Here is a 25,005-nt window from a genome sequence, read left to right as displayed (position 1 = left end):
TTATTCCACTTTTCAGCAGAAGATCTGCATGGCTCTGCACCCAATTATCTAGGAATGGGACATCCAAAAAGACGTTTTCTCACCCCTCCCATGAGATGTAAGCTGGACCCAGAAAGGCGATGTGGGAAGAAAGGGCGTAAGGGCTTGGCCTGGTCCGGGGTGTTGCATCAACACACCAAAAGATCCTATATGTAGATGACAGGCTTCCCCACAGCATCATTTGCCACAAAGCCATTACCCACCTCACCATAAACAACGAAACCATCTATGACTGCCTGAGTTACAAGAACATCTTCATCGATGATCGAAAAGCCCATCATCAAAAAAGCCCCCATCGATGAAAGAACCATCTGTGCTATCGTCACCAGCCAAGGATTTGCCTTCAAAGATCTTGTTGATGAACGCGTACACTCTACGCAAAGACAACTGAGAGTGATCAGGATAAACTGAAGCACACGTCCAGCTACATATTGCCAGCGAATGTCGTGTCGACGATACTTTCACCAGCAGCAGCAGGCATTACTGTCATGCCCTCTTTCACCAACAACAAATGTGGGATAGGACATTGGAGTAGAATATGTCAGAAGACATTGTTCAAGTAATTGCTACAACCCTGCGCACAAGAAGGGTACTGTACCCTTCTGTGGAGAAAAAGGAAGCCCCTTGTGCTTCATTGATTATCCACAGCTTCTGTGGGAGGACCATCCAAGATCCGAGAAGGAAGTGTTTTTTTCCCACGGTTTCTGATAGAGTCCTAATTATTGTCAAGGAATACAAACAAATGTCCCTGATATCCCAAAAGGTTTTCCACACCCAAGAACGGACCAGTCTCGCTTTGTTCACAGGACTTAAGTGTTACCACTAGTTTCAACAACTAGGCCCATGAGACCGTATCATGTACCTGGTAGGACACGAGCACTGGTGAGTGATGACGATCAGGTTGACGATGAGCTAGAGACAGAAGTTCAGTAACAGAAAAAACACAATAACGATGAGGTGCGAGAGGCGTCTGTCATCTCTAAGCAACCACAATATTGGCCCTGCGATAATCACCACTTTATGGCATAGCCTCAACCTATGGGCTCACTCCTAAGGTCAGAGAAAATGCTTCTTACATGACCATATGGAGAATCCTAAAAAGAGCTTCCCATTTAGACCAAATACGTGGTCCGGCTCTCTCAAAACAAACTCCCCTTTCACAATGCCAGCATAATGGCATGACTGGAAAATAAAACACGAGGCCACAACAAATGATACAAAAAAATAACAGGTGCCCCTAAACTAAATTCAGACACCAAGGTGGCTGCCAAATAATGGTCTGTCTGTCATTCAGGTGGCACCCTGCTCATTGTCTCCTAGGTGATCAGAGTAGGTGTATGGATGCTTTTGAAAGGAAAGACAATTTGACAGCATCTCTTAGAGTCGGGGGCTCTAATGCACTGACCATCAATGCAGGGTATACGGGAGACATGCAGTAAAGTATACAACCTCTTTTAGTAATTACCTGCAATTTGGCTCTGGGGGGGGGAATTTTCAATATCCTGGTCATGGACATGTGTGCATACCATATCTCTGATTTCTGTGATCAGGGAGCAGGTCAACAATCTAAAAAGAGACATTGGCAAGATAATGTGGCCAGTAGCAGTGTAGGGACAACCGATTTATTGGCTTGAGGCCCCTTCAGTGACTCACGGGTCTAAGCCGGCATGATACTTAACAGCAGTACCCAGCATTCCACTACTGCTTGGTTTGCTTGAACTGTTCAGTGGAGCTCTTGAAGCCATCGATGCCATAGATTTTGGGACTATGAACATTCCTTTTACATACTTGAAACTATTGGCAGTCACCAGGGCATTCTTCACCAAGTGGAGGTGTTTCTACATGTGGTATGCAGGTATGGGACGTGACCGTTTCTCTTTTCTTCTGTGCCACCGTTTGCTGTATATACTTACCTGCCATAGCCTGGCCTTTAGGTTTCCCTGGTGGCTACATCTACATTTTGGAGGCAAGCAGGTCAGTGTTCTTTCTTTTCTCAAAGATAATCACCCATTTCATGGAAGGCTTCCTAGGAAATGACTGGTAAATTCATATTGGAACTGATGAATGTTCTCTTAAGGCCCCTTGAGAGTCGTGTGCGAGTCAATACACCAGGTGAGCATCACATGCATTCCATGGAAGGTCTCTCTTCTAGCAGTGGTCAGTAAGCAGGGTAGGTGAGCTATGAGATTTCTTGGTGCGGAACTCCTTGCAAGATTTTTAGTGATGTTTTTTAAAGATGTGGTGGCTTCAAAGATGCCCCATAAATAACCCAAGCTTCCTTGAGAGTTACATATCCATCAGATAATTTAATTACCAGAATTTTTTGCAAAATCGTTCCTTGTCAGCAGAGAGAGCACTCCATGCCTCAGATGCCAAAAGGGCTTGCCCTTGCTATGCAGAGAAAACAAGGTTTCTGGAAATCAGACCTGTTTCCATAGAGTTTGCTGTGGAGAAACAAAGGTCAACAAGGTGCTTAAATGGCATTTAAAGATGGATAGCTGCTTGAAATTCAAATTGCACTTAACTGCCAATCAATAAAATATATTTAAGGCAGGCTCACTACACCTTCCAAAACCAGAGAAGCAGCTCCGGTAGCCCTACATGTAGACATTCCTCTATAAGATATCTACAATCTGAACACGGGCAAATGTTGCATATATTCTAAAGATGTCATTACCTTGTTCAAGATTCCAAGAGTGAAAGAAGGGTCGAGTGGTCATTACTAAAAATGATTTGTTCCAATTAGTTGAGCTTCAGTCCTGCATAGACTGCTTCATTATCTATACTGTATAACGATCAATTGAAAGCTTGCAAACCAATGACGTGTTCACGGCTTGGGAAGAGAACCGTTATGTGTCCCCAGCGGTAGTTTTGCTCTGTTTGAATGCACCGCGGGATCCCAGGTAAGGATGGGGAACATTCAATGCATGTAAATCTGTACAAAAATATCAACACAGCAGAACAATAGTTACGTATAAGTAACATTTTTCTTCGACCCTCTTGCAGTGTGCTTCAGACATCCATTGTATCAATATAGGAAAAACTCTTCCATAAACTCCACCTGAACAAGATATAAAAAGCACTGGCTACCCACGTGATCCTTTGTGCTACCCACAATTCTGCAGCCCATGGAATACATCACTGGCCCTCCTCTACTGATGTAAGTAGAGCATTGCTACAAAATCTCATTGTAATTCGGGTGGCCTCACCTCTCCTTTCAGGCTTCCTCACCCAACCCCCTTGCCTGTTGTGACAGGTAATGACATAGCATAAAAGGCCAGTAATCGTGCCAGGCTGTCACGACTGTCAATGTAATCAATCAGTCAGAGTGAGGTGATTTAGAAAACAATTGGTGAAAAATTCCTTTACATTTCTGAAAAAAAAAGTGTTAAAATAAGATGATGATATTTTAGTCACATCCATCTGTGCCTTTTTCAACATCGCTTCCCCTGAAACTAAAATGTTTCATATGAGGTATTTATAGGATAAGGAAATCCTCGGCCTTTGCTCCAAGAATCTCTCACCTTGTTGGTATTAGAAGGAGGACCACGTGTTAATCAGCCCCAGGTCGAATTGGACTAACATATTGTGAAATATGCCTGACGCAATTAACTCTACCTAGTTTTTACCACTATTTCAAAAGATTCCCAGCATTCTCTGAAGGCTCATTCACTAATCTCTGACCAGTCTGCAGATTATTTAAAACATTCATTTAATGGGGGGATACATGGAGCTACTGGACTTGCAAAACATGTGGAATGGGATAAAAGTTTGATCGCACACCATGGAGTGAATGCCTCTGCAGGCTGTGGCCTCATCAGTGTCTTCTCGTGAATGCCCTTTCCTTTTAGGCCCCAGTTTTCTCACCCACCTCCTCACATGCTGGTCACTTAAGACAACAACTCCTTTTGGCCAGGTTCCGATCATTCCCCAGATTATATTGGTATAACGTCTTTTCATCGACAGTCATTTTTTAAAATGTTTTTTTTCCAGATTTTTCTTCTTCAAAAAATCGAATCAGCAAAATATATGTGGGTGTGGTCAAGGGTATATGAGGGGTGGGGTAGGATATAGTGTGCAATTAATAGGGGGGGGGGGTTTTCGGGAGATCGCCCAAAAATAAAAATTCCATGAGTTTTTGCGAGAAAAAAGAAATACAGAAAACAAAACCTTGACACAAAGGCTGTCAATGAATTAACATATAAACATTATATTGTGATCACCCCCAAATTGGATACACTGACCAGGATCACCTATGTAGGGTTGATGGTGCTTCAGCTCACTCTGTCTTCCAAAGCATACCAATTCTTTCACTACTGAGGACATCTGTGTAGATCACCTTAGGCTTCCTCTGCACACATGTTCGGTAGCAGTTCAGGTTCAACTATGCCCCCAACTTTTTATTTGACTCTCTCCCCTTACGTAACATGTGCGTTTCCCCCTCTAACGTGCTACGGCTCATCTTTTAGAAAATTATTACTGATTTTAGTAGAGAGAAGTAGAATAAGCCACCCATCCCTGTCACACTCTCTCTACTGACTTGAACTCCAGTTCCCAAGGGCGTTCAACCTACCAGCGCCTTCAGACCATACCAGTGGTACATAAGGCGCTATATAAATGCAAAGTAACATAACATAACAAAACCACACACCCTATTATTCTGGGTTTGTAGACTGTTAGTCAACGCGTACATGCAGAGAAGACATTGTTCCATTGGGTTGTAATTTTAGAAATTGAAGCAAGCAAGGCACCATGCCAGAATGGGGCTGAGCACAGGAACCTGTCCTATGAAGATATGGTCCAATAGGATCTATGCCAGAAAGAACTATGTCAATTTGTACTGGCCAGTTCACAATCAGTCTGCTAACATTATATGTGGAGCCGTGCTTCCAGGCAAAATGCGGCAAACGGTTTTCATAGTCATTGTGGCTACTAAGCACGATGGCAGGCCACCGCACCCTAACGGAAATTGTGCCAATGGTCTTTGTGAGCCCTAAAGCTAGAATGGAAGTAAGTTAATGTCTCGTTCATAGAATTCAGTGCAGCGTCAAAGACTTCACCCAAGTCTGATAGCTATCCTCTGTGAGAATTGAAGCGATTGACTGTCAAGTCTTTTGTGACATATCTAGTGCCACTACGTGGGAATGGAGTGGGTAAAAAAACAACATCACTGGGTGTATGCGTGCTCCCTTTTCATGCTACGAGTTAGCTAGAGTTCCAAACACACACTTCCACCATGTGGGCACTTTGGAACATTCAGGTCTATGGATGGAATGTCTTCCTTGTTACCCAGCATGCCTCTCACCAACATGCAACACAGATTAAGGCATGGTGCACTGTAGTCCATCTCTGAATGAGAGGACATACCTGGGTTCCGTGTTCTTAGTCTTTCTGAAGTCCGCCTATGCCCACTCTTCCCCTTCCTGTTCACAAAGTAGTCCAGCCACTGATGGGGCCTAGCCGGGGTCAGCATACTGTATCTGATCTTCGATAACCCAGTTTCCGCTTAGGCCAATCTATAAGTACTTTTATAACAGTCCATCACAGACATACAGCTACTATCAGCTGCTATCAGTCACCGGTGGCACAGCTAAAGCCAATGTTCCTGTAACTGTCTACCCCAAGTGCGATATGACTGAAGTCCGGGTCATCGTTCCTTTCAAGATTCTCCCGTCACGGAGCTTGGGTTATAGCTTGAGACCGGCCATGTGGCTGCTCTCCCATCAGCTCCTTTGGAGACGAAGAGCGGCCACGTTTGATGGAAATGTCCTTCGCAGTCTGGGAACTCTTCCTTCAGTAGAGGGACTCCTTTGGCATGGTAGAGGATCCAGTGAAGCAGGAGTCCTCTGGGATGGAGTTTTTCCGGGTGCCCCGCTGGCCGTAGCAGAACATCTGGCGGAGGTCACCTGAGACGCTGCTGCTGAAGCTGGTGTATATCCAAGGGTTGGTGCAGCTGTTGAGGCTGGCGAGCATCATCAGAATGACGAAGACTGCTCCTGCGGAGGACATAGAATTGACAAGTACATTTTAACTTTGAGGAGACTAGAGAGGTCACAGGCAGGGCACATTCTACAGGCCTGAAACTAAGTAACAAAATGCATTGAGAAGATACATTGAGTCTCAGGCTGAACTTCATTTAAGGAGACGCTTAATCATGGAGCTTTAAAGCACATCAATGTTTCTTTCGACTCCCAGGAAACCCTGAATGCTTCTTATGGGCTGGGACACTGCCCATAAATACTCCATGATTTTACCCTTTAACCAAAAGATCCACCTGAGCCCAAAAGGTTTCTAGGGACTTGCAAATGATGTGAAAATGTCTGATGCTCTCTTTTTCATGCCACCGTAGTGACCACTATGCGTGCTTTCTTCCATGGGACAGAAGCGGCATGAGCCACTGCTGCCCCAAATGTGCTTGCATTCCTTAAACAGGAAGGGAAAAGTATTTTTTAAATGTTCAGAAAACCGGTCATGGGGTATTTCTCAACTACTTCAGGAAGTATTGTGGTAATAATGAATGTGTGGAATTTATTTTTACCACCCAAGTTTGGTAAACCCACAGTCCAGACAGATCCCTCAAATTACTTCATGTGCTTAGAGATTGAAACCCCCTAGACACCATTGCAGAGGCAACCTAAGTCCAGCTGTTCCTCTGTTCTCTCAACTATGCCCTCAGCACAATCCACCACCAGGCGTTGGCTCCCGAAACACTCACACCACCCTTTACACACTCAATTACACACACTCCTTCATGTAAACCCTGCTTGATGATTCGCTTTCATCATCTGTGGATCCCTCTCCTTCCCGCTGTCCCCTTAACATTGCGTTGCTCGCCCCCGTATTCAGCCCCATGTCTCGCTTATGCGGGCCACCTTTGTGCACCCCAAAAAATTCCAATCTCTCCAATTGGCCCACACTCCCTCACCATTATCTAGACACGTGACCTTCTGGCCAGCATTCGCCACCCCCAAAACTCTATGACATGACATGAGCAGTAGGGTGTACTTGGAACGTCCACTTACATCAGGGATCACTTTGACTCCTACTCTCCCAGCCTCAGCTTAATCGACTTGAATGAAATGCATATAGATCCTGAGCCATGACTGACCTGGATGTCCACACAGACTGTTGGATTAGAAACGGACGGGTGCAGACGGTAGTGCATTGTTGTATTGCCATTAAAGGCTGGCTGCTAAGCGGAACAAGAAATATTCACTAGGACAGTTCTAGTAATTAAATTGTGCAGGTTTTCCCTTTCGGAATATAGGACGTCAGCTTCACGAATATTGACACTTTCGTTTGTAATTATAAGTGGATACATAACAGTGAGATTTCACATTCGAGTCTTGCCTTGAAAAAGACCTGTGGAGGTCGAAACACGTGTTGGCACGCAACTCTGTTATTAGAAACGAATACAATTAAATAACATAACAACCTATTCACGTCTCAATTGAAATACATATTGCACATGGACTGATTATGAGGACTTTTGCTATAGCAGATGTATAACTTGTGTGAGACGGCAGCGCATCCAATGGTGGAACATTTACTGTCTCTGTCCACACAGACCGCACAGCCTTCACATACTCTACTATCCTTACATCACCTAGAGGAGCAGTGTATATCATACTGATTTACATTACCCCTCCCTACCCTCGTACTGAGCTCTCTCAAGAGCTCAGTCAGGAGCCCGACAACCTCGCTGTGAGGAATTCGACCATCTGCACAGTGGGTGTGAGCACTTGCCTGGGCATTTTTTTTCTTTTAAATAAAATCGAATAATGGTAGATCAACCTTCAGAAAATGTGTGGGGCTAATCCGCACAAATGTTCCTATGCTCACTGCATGACATATGCATAGACTGTGTAATTTGGATGGACGCAGCCTACAGGCACAGCCGACCCCCTATCACATTTAGTTGGGATCTGACAGGTGGAGTACACAATGCACCTCCAGAAAGAGGATGGCCAAACCTTCCTCCTGTCCATAGCCATCATAATTAACTTAAAAAGACTTAATGGATTCACCCTGTCCTTTTCTTTGAGCCTGGTAGTTGGTGGCAGCATTCTAATACTAATCAGAGTGCAATTCAAACAGGCCCAAATGGGGCCTGTTGAAAGGCTAACAAAGGAAATGGGAAACCCCCAACACCCTTTCAGATGCACTGTGTCAACTGGAAGCCAGCTCCTGCCCTCAGTATCGATTGACAATGAAATGTCATGTCTGGGACTGTGTGTTTACAGTAGTCATCCTCGCAGGGGGACCCCATTCAGAAGGAACGAGTATGTGTTTTGATGGAGCCAGAAAGTCTGGTCTCGGCGCCGCTTTAAGGGAGACCTGCCTCCTTAATCAGGAACAACAGAGAGCTCCATTAACCAGAGGGACCCTTTGATCCACAACAGACAGGAAGATGGGAGGGACTTAGTATAACATGTTTTCACCCCTTTACCTTTTCTGTTGCAAAGCACTCTGGTTATAACCTCACACATAGAGGAGATTGTTGATGGGGACCCAGGATTGGTTTATTAAGGTAAGTTTAGCCTATGCAAATCCCTGTGGTCCATTTGGCTTTAAAAGATGGCCAAGCCCTTCTTTTGTCAGATCATCTTAAGACTTTCCCAGAAGCAGAAGGAAGAACTCATCATTGGATCTTGGATAAAGGTACATTCTGCCTTACATCTTCTGCCAGTGAAGGAAGACCAGGACCTCCAAGAGGGAAGCAAGATCCCTCCCCTAAACATCTCCCAGGGAACAGAGGGAGATACTGAATGCAGAGGACCCTCCAGCTGCTCCAGAAACAGTACCCAGCCAGCACACAGTGTGCCCTGCTAGTTTCTGCAGCAAGCTTCCTAGGTGGGAAGTGCCAGAGTCTCTGAACTAAATCAAGGACAAGGCAGCTGCCTGCAACATTTTCCTCAGCTCTGTGCCGTCCCCCTTAAAGGATGACACAAGCCCAGTGAAGAAGCTAGGAGGAGTGCATCGACAAGTATTTACCGACGTCCGCAGTAACGACAGTTTTTGAGCCAGTCGAGTCCCTCAATCTGCAACCCACTGCACCGCTAACTGTTGTTGCGCCGCAGTCGCTAAAGCCGCCTCAACCAGTGCTTTAGAACTGCGGACCAGCACTGAGACAACATTTATGACACAGAGCCACCATGTAGGAACATCCTGCAGCCGTCCGCCCAGCTTTACTTGCCGATCTGCCTGCTGCCTGGTAACCGCAGCTGTCTCCCATCTTGAACTCTGTCAGAGAAGCTGCAAAACACCCTGAAACCGACTCGACCCGGTCGAGCACCAAGAACTTCTACAGCACAAGGTACATTGTGGTTCTGTCTCCCTGCCCCTTCTGCGAAGGCCCCTAGTGACATGTTACCACCCATTACTCCCTTTGTGTTGAAACCAAGTATCCTTGAACTATTGTGATTAATTACTTTACCAAGTACCCTCCTGTCAGTATGCAGAGTGCATCGCTTTTCCTTCTTTGAAACTGTCCATCCTCTGCATTCCTTTACAGGTTGGGTTGTATTTTGCAGTGTGCTAGAACTGTCTGTTGTGATAATAATAAAGTAGATATTTATATACAACCTTGACTAGACGGTCCCTTTTATCATGGTAATAATTGTATTTTCGCTGTGTTGCAACTAATCAACGATCCACGACCTTTCGGAGATAAGCCTGCCGTTCCAGCCACGTTACCAAAATTGGATAAGGAGGTTTGTAATTTGTTCGTGTTTCCAATCTGTTTGGATCCCTTCTGGTGTACTAGCGGTGTGGGGCTGATTGATGGTTTAGAAACCGATATTCATCCCTCTAGCACTCGTGCCTCGAAAGTGATTTGTCAATCTCCCTTTTTCTTTTTGGTGACTTCTAGCCCACTCCCATGTCCACATGCAGGATATTGAACTAGAGGCCCTGCTCGCTGCTCACAAGCTCACCAACACCCCCTTCCACAGTAATGCTGTGGATCTCATCCTCTGGTCAAGCTTTCCCTGCAATGATTGGTCCTTCCACTGGGATCACAAGCTGATCCACAAGACAATCACACCAGCCCCTTCACTCCTTCTAGTTGTTGCCTCCACTCCCGTATGGCCGGGTGTAAGGTCTTTTGTGATTTCATCCCTTGGTGCCACTGATCTAGGGTGACTAGATGTCCCGGTTTTGCCAAGGCTGTCCTGGAATTACTGCCTCTGTCCCCCTTTTTCATAGCTCTCAACTCACACGCTTCTGGTGGGTTTCACCCGCCTTGTAAAGAGCTGACTCACCCGCCAAGCCTCCTGCACGCCCATTCATTTCAATGGGCGTTTCACCCGCCAAAAACAAAATCGGGTGATTTCAGCCGCCTTTGGAACACAAATGGTTGAGAGCTATGCCTTTTTTTATTTAAAAACCCCCATCCCGGTTTTGTGAAAAGGCAGCGTGATCATTGGCATAATCATGGATGTGACTGTAGAACATTTATTAACCAAATTATGTTATTATAGCTTGGCAATTTAACAGTAAGCTGCCCAGTGATGGCCTCAAACTTCCAACCTTTTGGTTAGCAGCAACGTGCATTGAGTGATCGTGCCACAGAGACTGCTCATGAAAGTGCTTCATAGCAAGACCTGCAGTACTAATAGGAGCACAAGTTGCTTTGCTTTTACCATGCTTACAGTCACAACCAAATCTTTAAAGTTTGTTTCCAGGGGAATGATGGCTCCCAAACCATCTCCACCCAACCCCTCAGGATCTCACTGCTGGTGTGTATTCATTGTTGTCACTTTCAAGTTGAAGTCCTACCTTTATGTTGCTACCGTGTCCCGGTTTTTATTTTTTAAATCTGGTCACCCTACACTGGTAGCTCTCTGCTCCATGTCCTTCGCTCCATGTCATCGGATCCTTCGGTTTGTTCCACATGGCCTTTGTACAGATTTGGTAGGAAGCCATCCCCTGGCTGTTCCTTTACCCGCGAAGACCTGCAGGCCACCGTAGAATAAATGGTAAACATTCACTGGCCATTGTGTAAGTGTTGCTAAACCTTAGATGGTTTGGGGTGCAATTATTTTGCATCATGTCTGTTAACTCGATCACTCAAAGAGACCCATTAATTTATAAAGACAAAATTCGACAATCCCTGGGCAAACTCCAGGGATTATATTTGCGTGTCAATGTTTGTGAACCAGGGAAAATTAAGACAGGGAGGTATCCGGGGAGAGAGAGGGGGGCGCATTGAAAGGTTAAGAGGGACAGAGTTAATGGCTACACCTTTGAGTGATTACATGGTTACAGCTTAAATGCATCATTTAATGGCATTTCCATTCGATGCGCGCGCATCTTGATGAATGGCGCAAGGCACGCTGCTCTGTCCTTCTCCATGGCGGGAATCTCTCGCGCTCCACTCTTCCCTCCGCCCGCGATAAATCATTCTGTTTCCGGACAGCTGTCTCCGCCCCTTCCTGCCAGCTCTCCAGGCCCTGGCAGTCGCTCCTAGCGGCGCCTCGCACATCCATCGTGGACTCTTCACTTACGGGTCATTACTTTCCCTGCTTCCTGCCTACAGAAATCCATATGGTCAGGAGACCCCCACCCCTCCCTTTTCCTCACAATCGTTCTCCAAGCCCATTCATCCCAGCACCTGTTCCAGTCACCCGTTTCTCCTCTTAACCCTTCCCGCGCCTCACCAGCAGCAGGTCCAGCCTCCCCCTCGCCCCTCTGCCCCTGAGAATCAGTAAAGCAAGGTTCACCCCACTTCCAGTTGTCCTTCTGAATGAATTAATAAATAGGTTTCTTCGGAAATAAATATTTCCGTCAAATTTATACAACATTAACAAGCATTTAATATAAAAATATATCAATCTGATTATTACATACAGTCAGATAAACCTCAAAAATCTTAAAATTCATAATAATTCTCATATCGAATTAAGCATCATATGTTTGTAAAACATTAATAAAAAACCTGTAAAGTCATTAGTCTGTAGTCACACCTGTTATTCCTAGACTCAGGGCAATTCTCAGGCAGCTTTGTTAAACTCCAGTTTACCCCAGGAGTCTCTTCCCGCAACAAATAATAAAAGTCTGTTTTATGCTGTCTAAAATGGATCAATCTTAATATCGGGGATTAAAACCGCTGACAGGTGTTCGCACAGGCAGGGCAGAAGTTGTCCATCCATCTCCCCTGTCCGACACTTACTCGCCCTATGGCACCTACGCTTCCTACTTAAACCTGCCATGTCACCCCATCTCTCTTCCTCGTTCTCCTCCTCCAAAATGTTGGTAAATGACACTCTTTGGAGTCAGCCCTCACTCGAGCATTAGATGCCATAACATCTCTCCAGTGCCACCCTTTGGCCCACCATCATCCTCCTGGCTCTCTCTGCTGCTTCCAGTAATGTGGATCACGGCACACTCCTGCAAACCGTGCCAAGCTTGGGCAGCACTGACGCGGCACTCATATCATATATATCATATCACATATCACTCCCATGCAACAGACTGACACATGCTACTCGCTCAAGCTCCTTTTCACCATTGGGACATGGAGGAGGCGGATCAGTGATTCACCCCATATATGTAGTGAACCCCAGGTCTTGCACCACATCGCTGCATGTGCATGTGGAGTCTGTCCTGACCCCCGCAATGCTTTCATGTGCAGAGATCAGCGATGGCGGCTGCCATGACTCACATTAAGAGGTCACTTGTTTGTGAGGCCTAGGAAAACAACGCACATAGATACCGTGCAGCTGTGGGATCTATTGATCGGTCAGTAGTGCCCTCCCTTCTGTTGATCCTGGCTCTCTGATCGAAGACAAAGCAAAAACAAAGAAGTGATGGCTGGAAGGTTTAGAATTAATCTTAACCTCTGGCATTGCTCCGGGCAATCCTACAGACCATCGTTCTTCACCTGCCAAGCCATTATAAAAGGGGAAAGACCATATGCAAATCAGGGTTGGTCCCACCCCAATAGGTCCAGTCCAGCCCGAACTGCTTGGTCACATCCCTTCCGCACGAGACCACACACATCCCCAGACATTTTTCGACCTCTCTGATCGGAGACAGCCGATACATGTAAAGCTACCTAGGGCCGAGTGTCAGTGATAGTGAGGGCAGTGATGCAGTTTCCTGACTTCAGAATCAATACCAGCACCTTGCTCCGGTTTTGAGACTTTTACTCAAAGATGTATTAAAAAGAAAACATGCGCACTTCTTCTTCCCATGAGTTACAGGTGACCATTGTAGCCAGGGGTGGACTGGCCAATAGGGAACTCTAGAGATTTCCCGGTGGGCCTCTGCACCCTGGGCCTCTTTTGGGAGGTACTTCCAAATGTTCCATGTGAAAAGGCTTGGTCTCGCTGAAAATGCATAATATTGGGCCACTTTGAAAATTATTTACAGGGCCTATTTTGTTTCCCAGTCCACCCCTGCTTGAAGCAGGAAGAGCAGGTATCGGTCAATAGGTTGCCCAGATCTGTCCCTGTCCCCCAAGATCGAGGCGAGAGAGAGACCTTCTCTAGACCCTTACTGTGACATCCATGAGTGAGAATATGGCTGTTCCTCAGTAGCATGTGAGACCCTGCCCATGCCTCGTGAATGTCCTACCTCCTGGAGACATTGAGGGGCAGGTTTAGCGCTTCCTACCTCCAGGAGGCTCAGACTCCAAGATCCAGTGAAGAGAGAGTGAACATCTATCGCTCATTGTTTGGCAAATACCCTGAGCATGGTGTCCTGGAACTCCTTGGCATGTGTGCCAGCCTACTTTCAGCAGATGCTGGATCTGAAGCCTAACAATGCAGACGGCTGCAGAGCACTAGGAGGAGACCCTCATTTTGAGGTTGAAGAGAGGGCTTCCAAAAATAGCTTCAACAAGCCCCCCTTCAGCTAGCATCGACGTGCCACATTCGAGCTGTCATGCCTGTCGGTGCAGAATGTGGATCTGCACACTTGTGCAAGGGGATCTAAAGAGGAGCGTGTAAAAATGCTCCTCATGACTATGCGCATTTGTGCTAGGCCCCTCAGTGAGCATGTGGAAATGCTCCTTGTGACTATGCGCATTTGTGCTAGGCCCCCCAGTGAGCGCGTGGAAATGCTCCTCGTGACTATGCGCATTTGTGCTAGGCCCCCCAGTGAGCGCGTGGAAATGCTCCTCGTGACTATGCGCATTTGTGCTAGGCCCCCCAGTGAGCGTGTGGAAATGCTCCTCGTGACTATGTGCATTTGTGCTAGGCCCCTCAGTGACCGCGTGGAAATGCTCCTAATGACTATGCGTATTTGTGCTAGGTGCCTCCGTGAGCACGTGGAAATGCTCCTTGTGACTATGCGCATTTGTGCTAGGCCCCCCAGTGAGCGCGTGGAAATGCTCCTCGTGACTATGCGCATTTGTGCTAGGCCCCCCAGTGAGCGCGTGGAAATGCTCCTCGTGACTATGCGCATTTGTGCTAGGCCCCCCAGTGAGCGTGTGGAAATGCTCCTCGTGACTATGTGCATTTGTGCTAGGCCCCTCAGTGACCGCGTGGAAATGCTCCTAATGACTATGCGCATTTGTGCTAGGTGCCTCCGTGAGCACGTGGAACTGCTCCTCATGACTATGCGCATTTGTGCTAGGCCCCTCAGTGAGCGCGTTGAAATGCTCCTCGTGACTATGCGCATTTGTGCTAGGCGCCTCAGTGAGCGCGTGGAACTGCTCCATATGACTATGCGCATTTGTGCTAGGCGCCTCAGTGAGCGCGTGGAACTGCTCCTCATCACTATGCGCATTTGTGCTAGGCGTCTCCGTGAGCGCGTGGAACTGCTCCTCATGACTATGCGCATTTGTGCTAGGCCCCTCAGTGACCGCGTGGAAATGCTCCTCATGACTATACGCATTTGTGCTAGGTGCCTCCGTGAGCACGTGGAACTGCTCCTCATGACTATGCGCATTTGTGCTATGCCCCGCAGTGAGCGCGTGGAAATGCTCCTCGTGACTATGCGCATTTGTGCTAGGCCCCCCAGTGAGCGCGTGGAACTGCTCCTCGTGACTATGCGCATTTGTGCTAGGCCCCCCAGTGAGCGCGTGGAAATGCTCCTCGTGACTATGCGCATTTGTGCTAGGCCCCCCAGTGAGCGCGTGGAAATGCTCCTCATGACTATGCGTATTTGTGCTAGGTGCCTCCGTGAGCACGTGGAACTGCTCCTCATGACTATGCGCATTTGTGCTATGCCCCGCAGTGAGCGCGTGGAAATGCTCCTTGTGACTATGCGCATTTGTGCTAGGCCCCCCAGTGAGCGCGTGGAAATGCTCCTCGTGACTATGCGCATTTGTGCTAGGCCCCCCAGTGAGCGCGTGGAACTGCTCCTCGTGACTATGTGCATTTGTGCTAGGCCTCTCAGTTGAGGGGGCATAACACATGTTGTCTTTCCGCACTGTGTTTTATTATAAGAATGGAGGTTTTATGACATTTATTTTTCCAACATTTTGGTCTTCAATCAATTTTTCTGGATGTTTTATCTGTATTTATCGACATGTATTTTTTGTCATGTAAAAATAATTAGCAACTAGTATTTTTCTGCATGTATTCAAATGAAAAAATCTACAATTATTAAAACAACACGCACAGGCACTCAGGGGCACGAATAGTGCTGGCTTCTTCTACATCAAGGCCAACTCCATGTTTACCTTAACAACAAATGAATGCTCCTCTGATTGTGAGACCAATGGTGTCAGCAATTTCAATATCTTTAAAACTATTTTGCACTCCACTTTCACACACTCTGTGCTGCCATTCTGCAATACCATTGACCGGCTTTGCATGATTGGCGGCATGGGGAGCCAATCAGAAAGACCTGCTTTACTGTTTACAAATAAATGCAGGCAGATATCAGATAGATTTCCTTCTGTTTCCATTTGTAAAAATCAGCAAAAATGGATGACTGGGAGCCTTGTCTATCTATTGTATTGGATGTATTGGGGGTGCTGGGGTTTACTGCCAGAAACACGACAAAAGGGAATCAACAGAGAATGGGGCACCCATGAGTCCGGTGCCTCACAGTAATGGGGGAGAGGTGAGCAACTGACGGATATTGTGGGATACATGGTACAGAAACTGGGGACAAGACGGACAGGTAACACGTACTTGTCCCATGGCACCGACCATATACAGGGTCCATGTACAGTGGAGTTGGGAGTTGAATAGTCTGGGAGTGACCGAAATGTGGGATTAAACAGAGGGTGCCTTTTGATCCAAACCTGCCAATATGAGATGGAGGAATCTCTCTCTCTCTCTCTTTCTCTCTCTCTCTCTCTCTCTCTCTCTCTCTCTCTCTCTTTCTCTCTCTCTATCTCTCTCTTTCTCTTGCTCTCTCTCTCATCACAACGTTACTGTAGATGCCAAATGATAATAAGGCAATTGTTAACACACAACATGCCTCCTATTTACATTGATGTGTGGCGGCAGCAGAATGATCCACCATCAACCTCTGTGCAATATAAAGGAGCAATGCCTTCACACAACCCTAATGTCCGCCATTACAATCTAGTAAGGGGCAGATGCTAGCTCTGGTGAAAATATGTATAAGTTCACTAACCTTCCCTTGGCGCGTGTGGGTCCCAGGCTGACCACATCTGGATCAGGAAGAATGGCGCCCAGCATACCACGTAGATCAGGACGATCACCATGGTCATCTTGATGGTCTTTGACATGGCAGTAGTCACTTCAGATTTCTGTCTGTCCTTTCCATTCATCAGCTGGGTCTTCTTCTTTACCAGTGAAATGATCTTCTCCGATTTCAGGTAGATGCTGTCGTGAATTTCCTTGAAAATGAGCACCTGACAAGCGGTGATGACGAGGGTGGGCAGAACAAACACAGCGGTTGTCACCCAAGTGACATAGGCCTTTGTGCCCCAGGGCTCTATGAAGTAGCCGTAGCATTCGTAAGAACCGCTTTCAAGCTTTGTCTTGGAGAAGATGAAAAACTGTGGGATGCTGAGGATCAAGGAAGCCGTCCAGGCCACAAAGACTGGAAAATTCCACCGTGCCTTTCCCTTCTTGTAGGTCATCATTGGTCGACAAATCGCCTGGTGCCTGTCAAAGGTCATAGCCACAATCATGTAGGATGAGGCAAACATGCCAACAACCTGCAAGTACTTGATGATGCGGCAGAGCAGGTCCGGCCCCTTGAACCTGTCGGTGATGACCCAGACAAGCTGTGGAAGGATCTGAAAGAAGGCCACCACCAGGTCCGAGATGCAGAGGTTGATCATGAAGGTGTGCATCAAGGCGTTGTTCTTCCGTCGCTTGAGCAGGACGAAAAGGATAAGGAAGTTACTCAGAGTTGCGCAGACAAAGAGGGTGGATAGAATAGCGATCTGCACCTTGGCAAGATTGTCGTCCCTATCATCTGATAGGGTTGTAAGGTTGGATACATTGTGGGCGGTGGTGGGCATCTGGAAGGTAGTGTAGGTTCCGGATTGGTTGACCATGATCGACTGAAATGAAAGAGAGAAATTAGAAACATGTGGGAAAAGACAAACCCTGCTAATCCTGTTTGCTTCGTCAACAACATCAAGACAGCTCTCCTGAAGCACTCAACTTGTTTCGATAAGTATATGAAATGGGTAGCACTCTAGATACTGCAACTTTAGAGAAGGTGCCCAAATGGCCATTTCCCATATTTCAAGTAATGCATCGATTAACCTGCTCAGCCTGCCCATCCACCAGTCCTGGCAACTAGCACTGCGGAGGCATTGCTGGACACAGGCATACCTACATTAGCCATAAGGGTTGTCCCTTAGAAGCCTGTCAGGACCCTGCCTTATCCAGACAGGAAACCACATCACTGCCCAAAGAGCATCAGCCATCAGAGTTACTACTGATGAACCTTCCCCGGACCATGTCCTGGCCCTAAAAGTCATGCAAACTACCCCTGAGGAATCTGGCCTGAGACTCAGATGTACACAGCACCTACAAAGGATCCTTGGCTTGGCCATGTGTTATACCAAGTATCAATGACAAGGGATTTAGAGGAGCATTTTCTGGGCATTCTGACAGACAGTGAATAAAGAGTAGTGGGATCGATATAGGTAACCGTGCGCTATTCACCACCTTCAAAATCAAAAATAGAGATACGAGTCATAATCGGCTGCAAGAGCCCACTCCCCACAGATCACCCACGACGATCTGAGACAACATTTGTATAGGAGGGATTGAAATTCTCAGTGGGCAATTTGTGCTCAGATCAAAGATTAATTTGTACACAAAATATAATATGGGTAAGTAGTCTCTCATAGATAGTTGCGCTAATATGTTGTAATTAATTTTGTGGATATACTTTTGGAATCCAGCATTGAATTGTACTACTGAACATCCGTATAAGTCAATATGATGCCACTACTTAATACCATCTAAGAAGATGGACTAGTGAGTTTGACCCACGATTATTTACAACATATTAGTGCAACTATCTCTGATAGACTGCTTACCTTACCATGGGATACCCCACTGAACCAACAGAATAGGCCTTGAAAACGACCAGGAAGTCAAAACACATGTCGGCTGTATTTATGCTCTAACGTGTGGAATAAACCACATCAGAGACTTCATAGAACTATGTCATATTATATTTTGTGTACAAATTAATCTTTAATCTGAGTGCAAATTTCCCTCCCAAAATTTTAATCCCTCCTATTCTGGCAGACACAGCTGCTATTTTTTCCTTGCATGTATTAAACATTAGAAATGCCTTATTGAACAGAGAAGACACCCGCCATAGGTCATCATGCAAATAACAGAGGGGATCTCTGGGTAGGGACAATTTACAATAAATGGTGGCTGTCCGAATGAGAGCAAACCAGTTGATTTAAGATATGTATAATGAGAAATAGACTGTGGCCAGAGAATGATGGGGTCATGATCAGCTAAGCAGAATTTTGGAAAGAAATACTGCCAGAGGAAAGGATCACTTCAAACATAGGCGTTTCTGGAAAATGCCCAATTCACAATGGTATTTCTGGAATACCAAAAACACACGTTTTGGACTTTCGGGATCTCACACCTGACAATTCCCCTAATGTTCGTGACAGACAATAAAAGATATCAGGTCACTATTCACAATTGCTTTACTTTTTACCATTACCAATCGTGTAACACTCCCTAAACTTGCCCTCCAACAGATCTAACTACACCCTCGTGTGGTGGCTCTCCCTAGGTAGCGCTGATGGGCCGCTTATCTAGCGTGAGGGGATAGGTCAAGAAACTGGCTCCCTATGACAAGTCGATTGCAGTCACTATTACCATATTTACTAAAAAACACACGTCTTAGATCTGAGATCATGTGTCACCTGCTTTGCAAATGAAATCCATTTCACTTTATTCTTTTTCTTTGCTTAGCCTGATTTGACCTTTTTAGAAGAAATAGACCACTGGGTTGGTAAAAAGGTCTCTTTATTAGGGCATGAAGAGTTGCATCTATTTACATAACATAAGAATCTAAAATACACTACCTAGGTAATATCAAGTTGGAAAACCGATGAAATTCGGTCCAATAACCGATGAGAGCACTTGTTAGACATGTATGGTGTTTAATTGTTTGTATATGCTAAGCAAAGAAAAAGAATAAAGTGAAATGGATTTCAGGAGTCTGTGTTCAGCGTTGATTTGTGATCAATACTGAAGACGGACTGCTGTTCCCGACACGCCACCGCGGGACTGCCGATAGGTACGTTTTTCCTTTTTTGGGTGTTATTTTCACTTCACCTTCAGCACCCGCGTGTAATGACTTATGGGTGCTAATCATAACATGAGCGTTGGTGGCAGGCTGACCCTGCTGGGAATGCAACTGGTGACTGTTTTAAAGGGCCCTCGTATCACTCGCCCATTAACTTGGGCGGCAGGTCATTACCGATAGGGTCGGCCAATCCTCCTCGGGTCATTTGGTTTATGCCACTACTGTACATTTTCTTTAAATGCCCAAAAGAAAACATTTTGGACCCTTTTCTGGTTGACATGGGAAAGGTAGTGAGAAGGGGACATCAGAGATGTTCGCATGCGTACCCCCTTCCAATGTTCTCATGTAAACATTTCATAAATCTATTGAAGGAAACACTTTTGCTTCCCTTTATAAATAGGGTTCCTGCCTGGATAACGAGTGCAATTTCATGCATATGTGCTACGATTCACAGCTCCTTTATCAGCTAACTGCTGCCCAGCAGAAAGCACTTAATGGCCAATGGGTTGTGGGCAGTGGTGGAAATGGAAAAAATGTGGTGGAGGATACACAACACAAGGGCCGGGGTGGGTGAGGAGTTGGGGTGGGGGCAGTGCCTGCGGGGGTGTGGTAAAGGGGCGGGGCTCGTAGTGGACATCCAGCAATCCTGGAATACTTAAAAAAAAAAGAAAAAGAAAAAAAAAGCGCCCGCGACGGCAGCATTGCCTTTTACCGCCGGCTTTGGCACTGGTGCGTAATGCACAATGGTGTGTAATGCACAATACTCGCTACATGTACAACTGAATCAGTTGTACATGTAGCGAGCATTGCATTGTCCAGTACACCCCAGTGCCAAAGCCGCAGTAAAAGGCAATGCGCGGTTCATGGGCTTGGGCGGCTGACTCTGACCGGATCCCGAGATCCGGCTACACATATGGTGCCAGATCCCGGATACGCCGAGAGCCGGCACAATGACCCGCACTGATTGTGGGTGCAAGTTTATCACAGATGTGACGATATTATCAAATTCACAAGTAGCTGAGTTTTAACTAATAGTACTAGGTACGGTGTGATTCCAGGACCACTCTAAGATGGCGCAGAGAGTTCCTCTTTGGGAGTCTGATTCGATCACATGACTAATGTTTCGTAGTCAATAGTAACCAGCGCGGGAGTGCTTACCACATGAAAGATTTCCTGCTAGCGACGGCGAGCGGAGGGGTTGGGACTCCTGTACAGGGTAACTCGTATCCACCCCTTAGTCTGATCTTTAAGAGTGTCCATGGGCCATTCTTTGGAATTTTTAAAACCGTTAGTAGCGTCTCAGCATTATTCTCATTAGCATTCCATGTGGCCCTTCCAGGCATTACATCGGTATCTCTCCGCAAGAGAGTTCCTCAGTGATTCACCAGGATTTTGAGCCGAGTGGCCTGCAATTCAGTGAAGTGGCCAATGATGAAATGGTGAGTCCAATTAGTCGTAAGCCTTAATGTCCAGGTTATGTAATGAATCTTTGCCACTTTGTGCGGCGTTTTGAGTCCAGTTTATAGTAAAGTGAGCACATTTGTCTCTCCTATTCTTTGTTTTCCTTGTATATGGCCATACATGGCAGATGAGATGGTGAAACGCATGCTATAATGAAGAAGTTGGCTTGGAGACCATAGAATAAGCAAACGTCTCTCCTGTTCTGATGAAGGTGGTCAAGTTGTGTATACCACTGAAACCAGTCCATGCACAAAAGGGAGGTATTGAAATCATTCTATATATCCCGTGAAACTAGCATATTTCCTTTCTTGAGGGGCAATAGTTATACTGTCGCATAGATTCTCTGGATTAAATAATAGGCCTGAGTAGTCTGGGAGGACAGCTCAGCGGCAACGTGCTTGCCTTGGAAGCAAGACGACATGAAGCAACACAGGCTCGATCCTGGGTCCGCGCTTAGAAACCTGTGGGTATTTGAGCGCACCCGCGGGCTGTGTGAGCGCTTTAAAATGCAAATAAATAAAAATAAAATAAATAGTCCATACCAATATAATAAGGGCTTCGTACGCACTTTTGTAACTCTTTTTTTTCTTATGGTACACAGATGGTAATTAGTGAAGTGTCAGAGACACATATCGGTTCAATTTTTAACTGTTTATCTGTTTCCTAATACTTGATATCAGTTCACCATAAGAATTGCTAGCTCTTTATTCTTATATTGTTGACGTTAGAGAGCAATAGGGTCAGTTCGATCTTTTTCTCTATGCTTTCCTTAGATAGGCGGCCTATCGTCGTCCTCTAGGGATAGAATAAGTACATAAGAGGGGCAGTAGAGTTCCTTTACAGGGATAGATGGTGACTAGTGTTCTAGCACGTGATAATTTAAATAACAGGTATCCCTCTCTGGCGTGTTACATTTTCACAGTTTGGGTGTTAGAGAGGACTTAGGTACCCAAAAAGCCTTTTTGTACATTATTGTTAAATGTTACACACAATCAGGGAAACTATTGATAACTCCTAAGTGTCGGACAGCGTCCACAAACCAACCTATATGTTATCACACAACAGTGGACAAGTCTCCATATGTTATTACCCACTCATTGCTACAATTCAATGTCCCTCGGGAAGAACTAAAAATCCCTCATTCAAGCAGGACTGGCTCTAGGTGTGGTGGTGCGCTGCCTATCTAAAGGGGGATAGAAAGAAAAATAACCCCATGCTTCTGGCTGCTGACAACTTGTTGTAGTACAGAGCAGGAAAACTCATTGATTACTCGTGTTGCTAAAATCTACACCCGCTGTGCCCCCACGCGCTGGGGTGGAACGCTGGTTGAAAACCCTCAAATAACCAACTTATACCTCTATATAAGAGCCACTTTTGGTTCGAGATTTTCCCTACTGTGGGAGCTACATTGGGATAGTGATTTTGAGTGTTTTATTCTACCCTCCCCCGAGTGTGTAGGTACCAAACCATGTCCAGCATGCTCCTTTATGTGTGCTGTGTACCCTTTAGTGATCCATATATCAAGCAATTAAACATCAGATTCATTTTAAAAAGGTATCCCATAAGCCTAGTGAGGGATGTCCAATAAAGTATGTGATCGACCGGTTTCAGCGACTTTAACTCGTTTACCTCACCTTCATCAGGACCTTTCCATTGTTCCTTTTCTTAATGCTTCAGGGGTCTCTTGTCAGTAAATGTATCACAGACTCCATACATTATCTGCTCAATCTACAGTGGGCATGTTCAGTCCTCTATGCGTAGCTGGGTGTGTCCATGATTTTACTGCATATTGTAGGGGCTGAGGGCCAGCTTGCGTCCTTCAGCTAAGGCTCAAGTCTCTGCATATGTACGCTCCACCAAATGGCTTGGAACGCGGCTCGTCTCTGGGTGTTGGCTCTGCAGTCCCTGGTTAAATGTAGAGCTCTGCTTCAAAACCAGCATATGGAGTAAGTAGTGAGTATGGAGTAAGTAGTGAGTATGGAATAAGTAGTGAGTATGGAGTAAGTAGTACTGAACAGCCAGCGCTGGGTGGTGGTGTTGGGCATATCATGGGGCCGCTGAGCAATAATTTGAAATGCACTCCCATCTGTTTACATCTCATGTCGCCCAATCTACTCAGACTCCAAGGCACACAAAACACATTGTTTTTGGTTTTGGTGGGTGAGAGCTCATTGAAGTCTATCAGAGGTGTATGGGGTTTACCACAAGTGTGAATTGAATCCACAGTGGACGTTGCCTAACAAATGCAGCTGAGTTGAGAGGTACGATCAGAGGCCTAGCCAGGATTGTCTAGCAAATGGGGCATGAAGCTAATGTTGTTGGGCCCACTGCACTGACACACATATCTGTAAATGCCCACACAGTGCTGCTGAGTGGGCATTTACAGATTTTGGGTGGGCCTTGGCCCTCAGGCCCTACCTTGCCTACGCCTCTGGGTACGATCTATATCAGACCGTCCTAGTGCTGGACACTCCATACTCCTGATCTCCGTCCTGCTTCACACTGTGTACCCTCTACTTGTAGATCAGCATTCATGTTAGAAAAATTAAGTTCACTATTGTGTAAGGGAGTGAAATGGCATGAGCTAAATAAAAACACAAGACCGGTGGAAAATCTCATATCTTCCATAGGACAACAGAGTAGCTCTGGTTCTGCGTGTTTTTCAGAAATGTGTGTAAATGTGGCAATGAAGTTAGAGGACAGTGGTAATTAATTTGTCAACATCACAGTCCTTTAAAATGTTCTTACTGAGCAGTTACCTTTCATGTAGAGTACCATTCTATGGCTAATCAAACCACGTTATACCACTTCCACACATTGCTAGTGGGAAATCTCATCATAGTTACACCCTTAAAGTTTCTATCCAAGATACACCACTGGCAGTAGACTGACATCTGTCGTCCTTTTTTCCCCCATGAGCACAGGGGATTGGATCTAGTAGATGCCAGTGTGTGGTAACTAAGCCCTTAGCAGGAGGATAGCAGCAGAATGTGTGCACATTACAAACAGGCCCATAGTTTTTATTCTCTCTGCATGTTTGAACAGGTGCTTAGGTTTCTTAACATGAACATTGTTTTATTGGCTTCTGAAGCATGAAACAACATGTCTTTCCTACCAAGATTCGAATCTGTGACTTAAAGTTATGTCTCTCACACACACGCACGCACTTGCATGCGCGTGCGCCCACACACACACACACACACCCTCTGCAGCAGGGTCTCAACCCACTTAGCTATGCTGCCATCATAGTCGTCCATTTAAGGTATTTGCTGTTCCTTGCATCTGAACACATCACACGAATCAATCACTAAATCACATGTACGTGGGTTTTTCTACCAAGTTTGTCAACTTGTCAAATATTTACTCATTGTAAATCAGTGTAGGTTGCTTAGTCTAATACATACACAGTTGTTTTCCTTCCTTGCATTGTAGTATGGAGACCGACAGGTACACTTTTAATCCAACGTCTTTGCTGGATGCCCTGCAATCATTTTTGAGACACATGTTCTTTGTTTTTCCCTTTTGCACTTTCAGAGGCCATCATACTTTTTTTGTCAGGTTGATTTACCATATGGTTTGGTGATTTATTAGTCAGCTTTACTAAAATATAGAATTAGTGTAGCTTTTGAAAGACACCTATGCAGAACACACAGAACACTGATTTAAAACTAAAGGTGGGATGGGAGGAGGTATGGGGATCATTAGGAGAACAGTGATATTTCCCACAGAAATACTGCCATAATAGTTTACCATTATTGCCAGTCGTATCAGCAGTGAATTCGCCGGATTGCGAGTGGTGGTAATGTGGTGCTAGTCCTTATTCAAGGA

General features: G+C 45.7%; 1 protein-coding gene across 2 annotated transcripts in view; it reads right to left on the bottom strand.

Annotated features, from left to right (window-relative positions):
• Nucleotides 1–3,734: 3,734 nt before the first annotated feature.
• AVPR2 (arginine vasopressin receptor 2) overlaps nucleotides 3,735–25,005 on the bottom strand; it is a 272,681-nt gene continuing 251,410 nt past the window's right edge. For both annotated transcript variants that reach the window (XM_069645403.1, XM_069645404.1), the window contains exons 2-3: nucleotides 16,579–17,479; nucleotides 3,735–6,035 (exon numbers count right to left, since the gene is read on the bottom strand). In XM_069645403.1, the coding sequence (XP_069501504.1) occupies nucleotides 5,833–6,035; nucleotides 16,579–17,479 (1,104 nt within the window). In that variant the 3' untranslated portion in view covers nucleotides 3,735–5,832. The remainder of the gene's footprint in view (nucleotides 6,036–16,578; nucleotides 17,480–25,005) is intronic.

Source organism: Ambystoma mexicanum, chromosome 2p (genome assembly GCF_040938575.1).
Source record: "Ambystoma mexicanum isolate Mex_15411 chromosome 2p, UKY_AmexF1_1, whole genome shotgun sequence".
Lineage (NCBI taxonomy): Eukaryota > Metazoa > Chordata > Amphibia > Caudata > Ambystomatidae > Ambystoma > Ambystoma mexicanum.
This window is presented reverse-complemented; position numbering and strand designations above follow the sequence as displayed.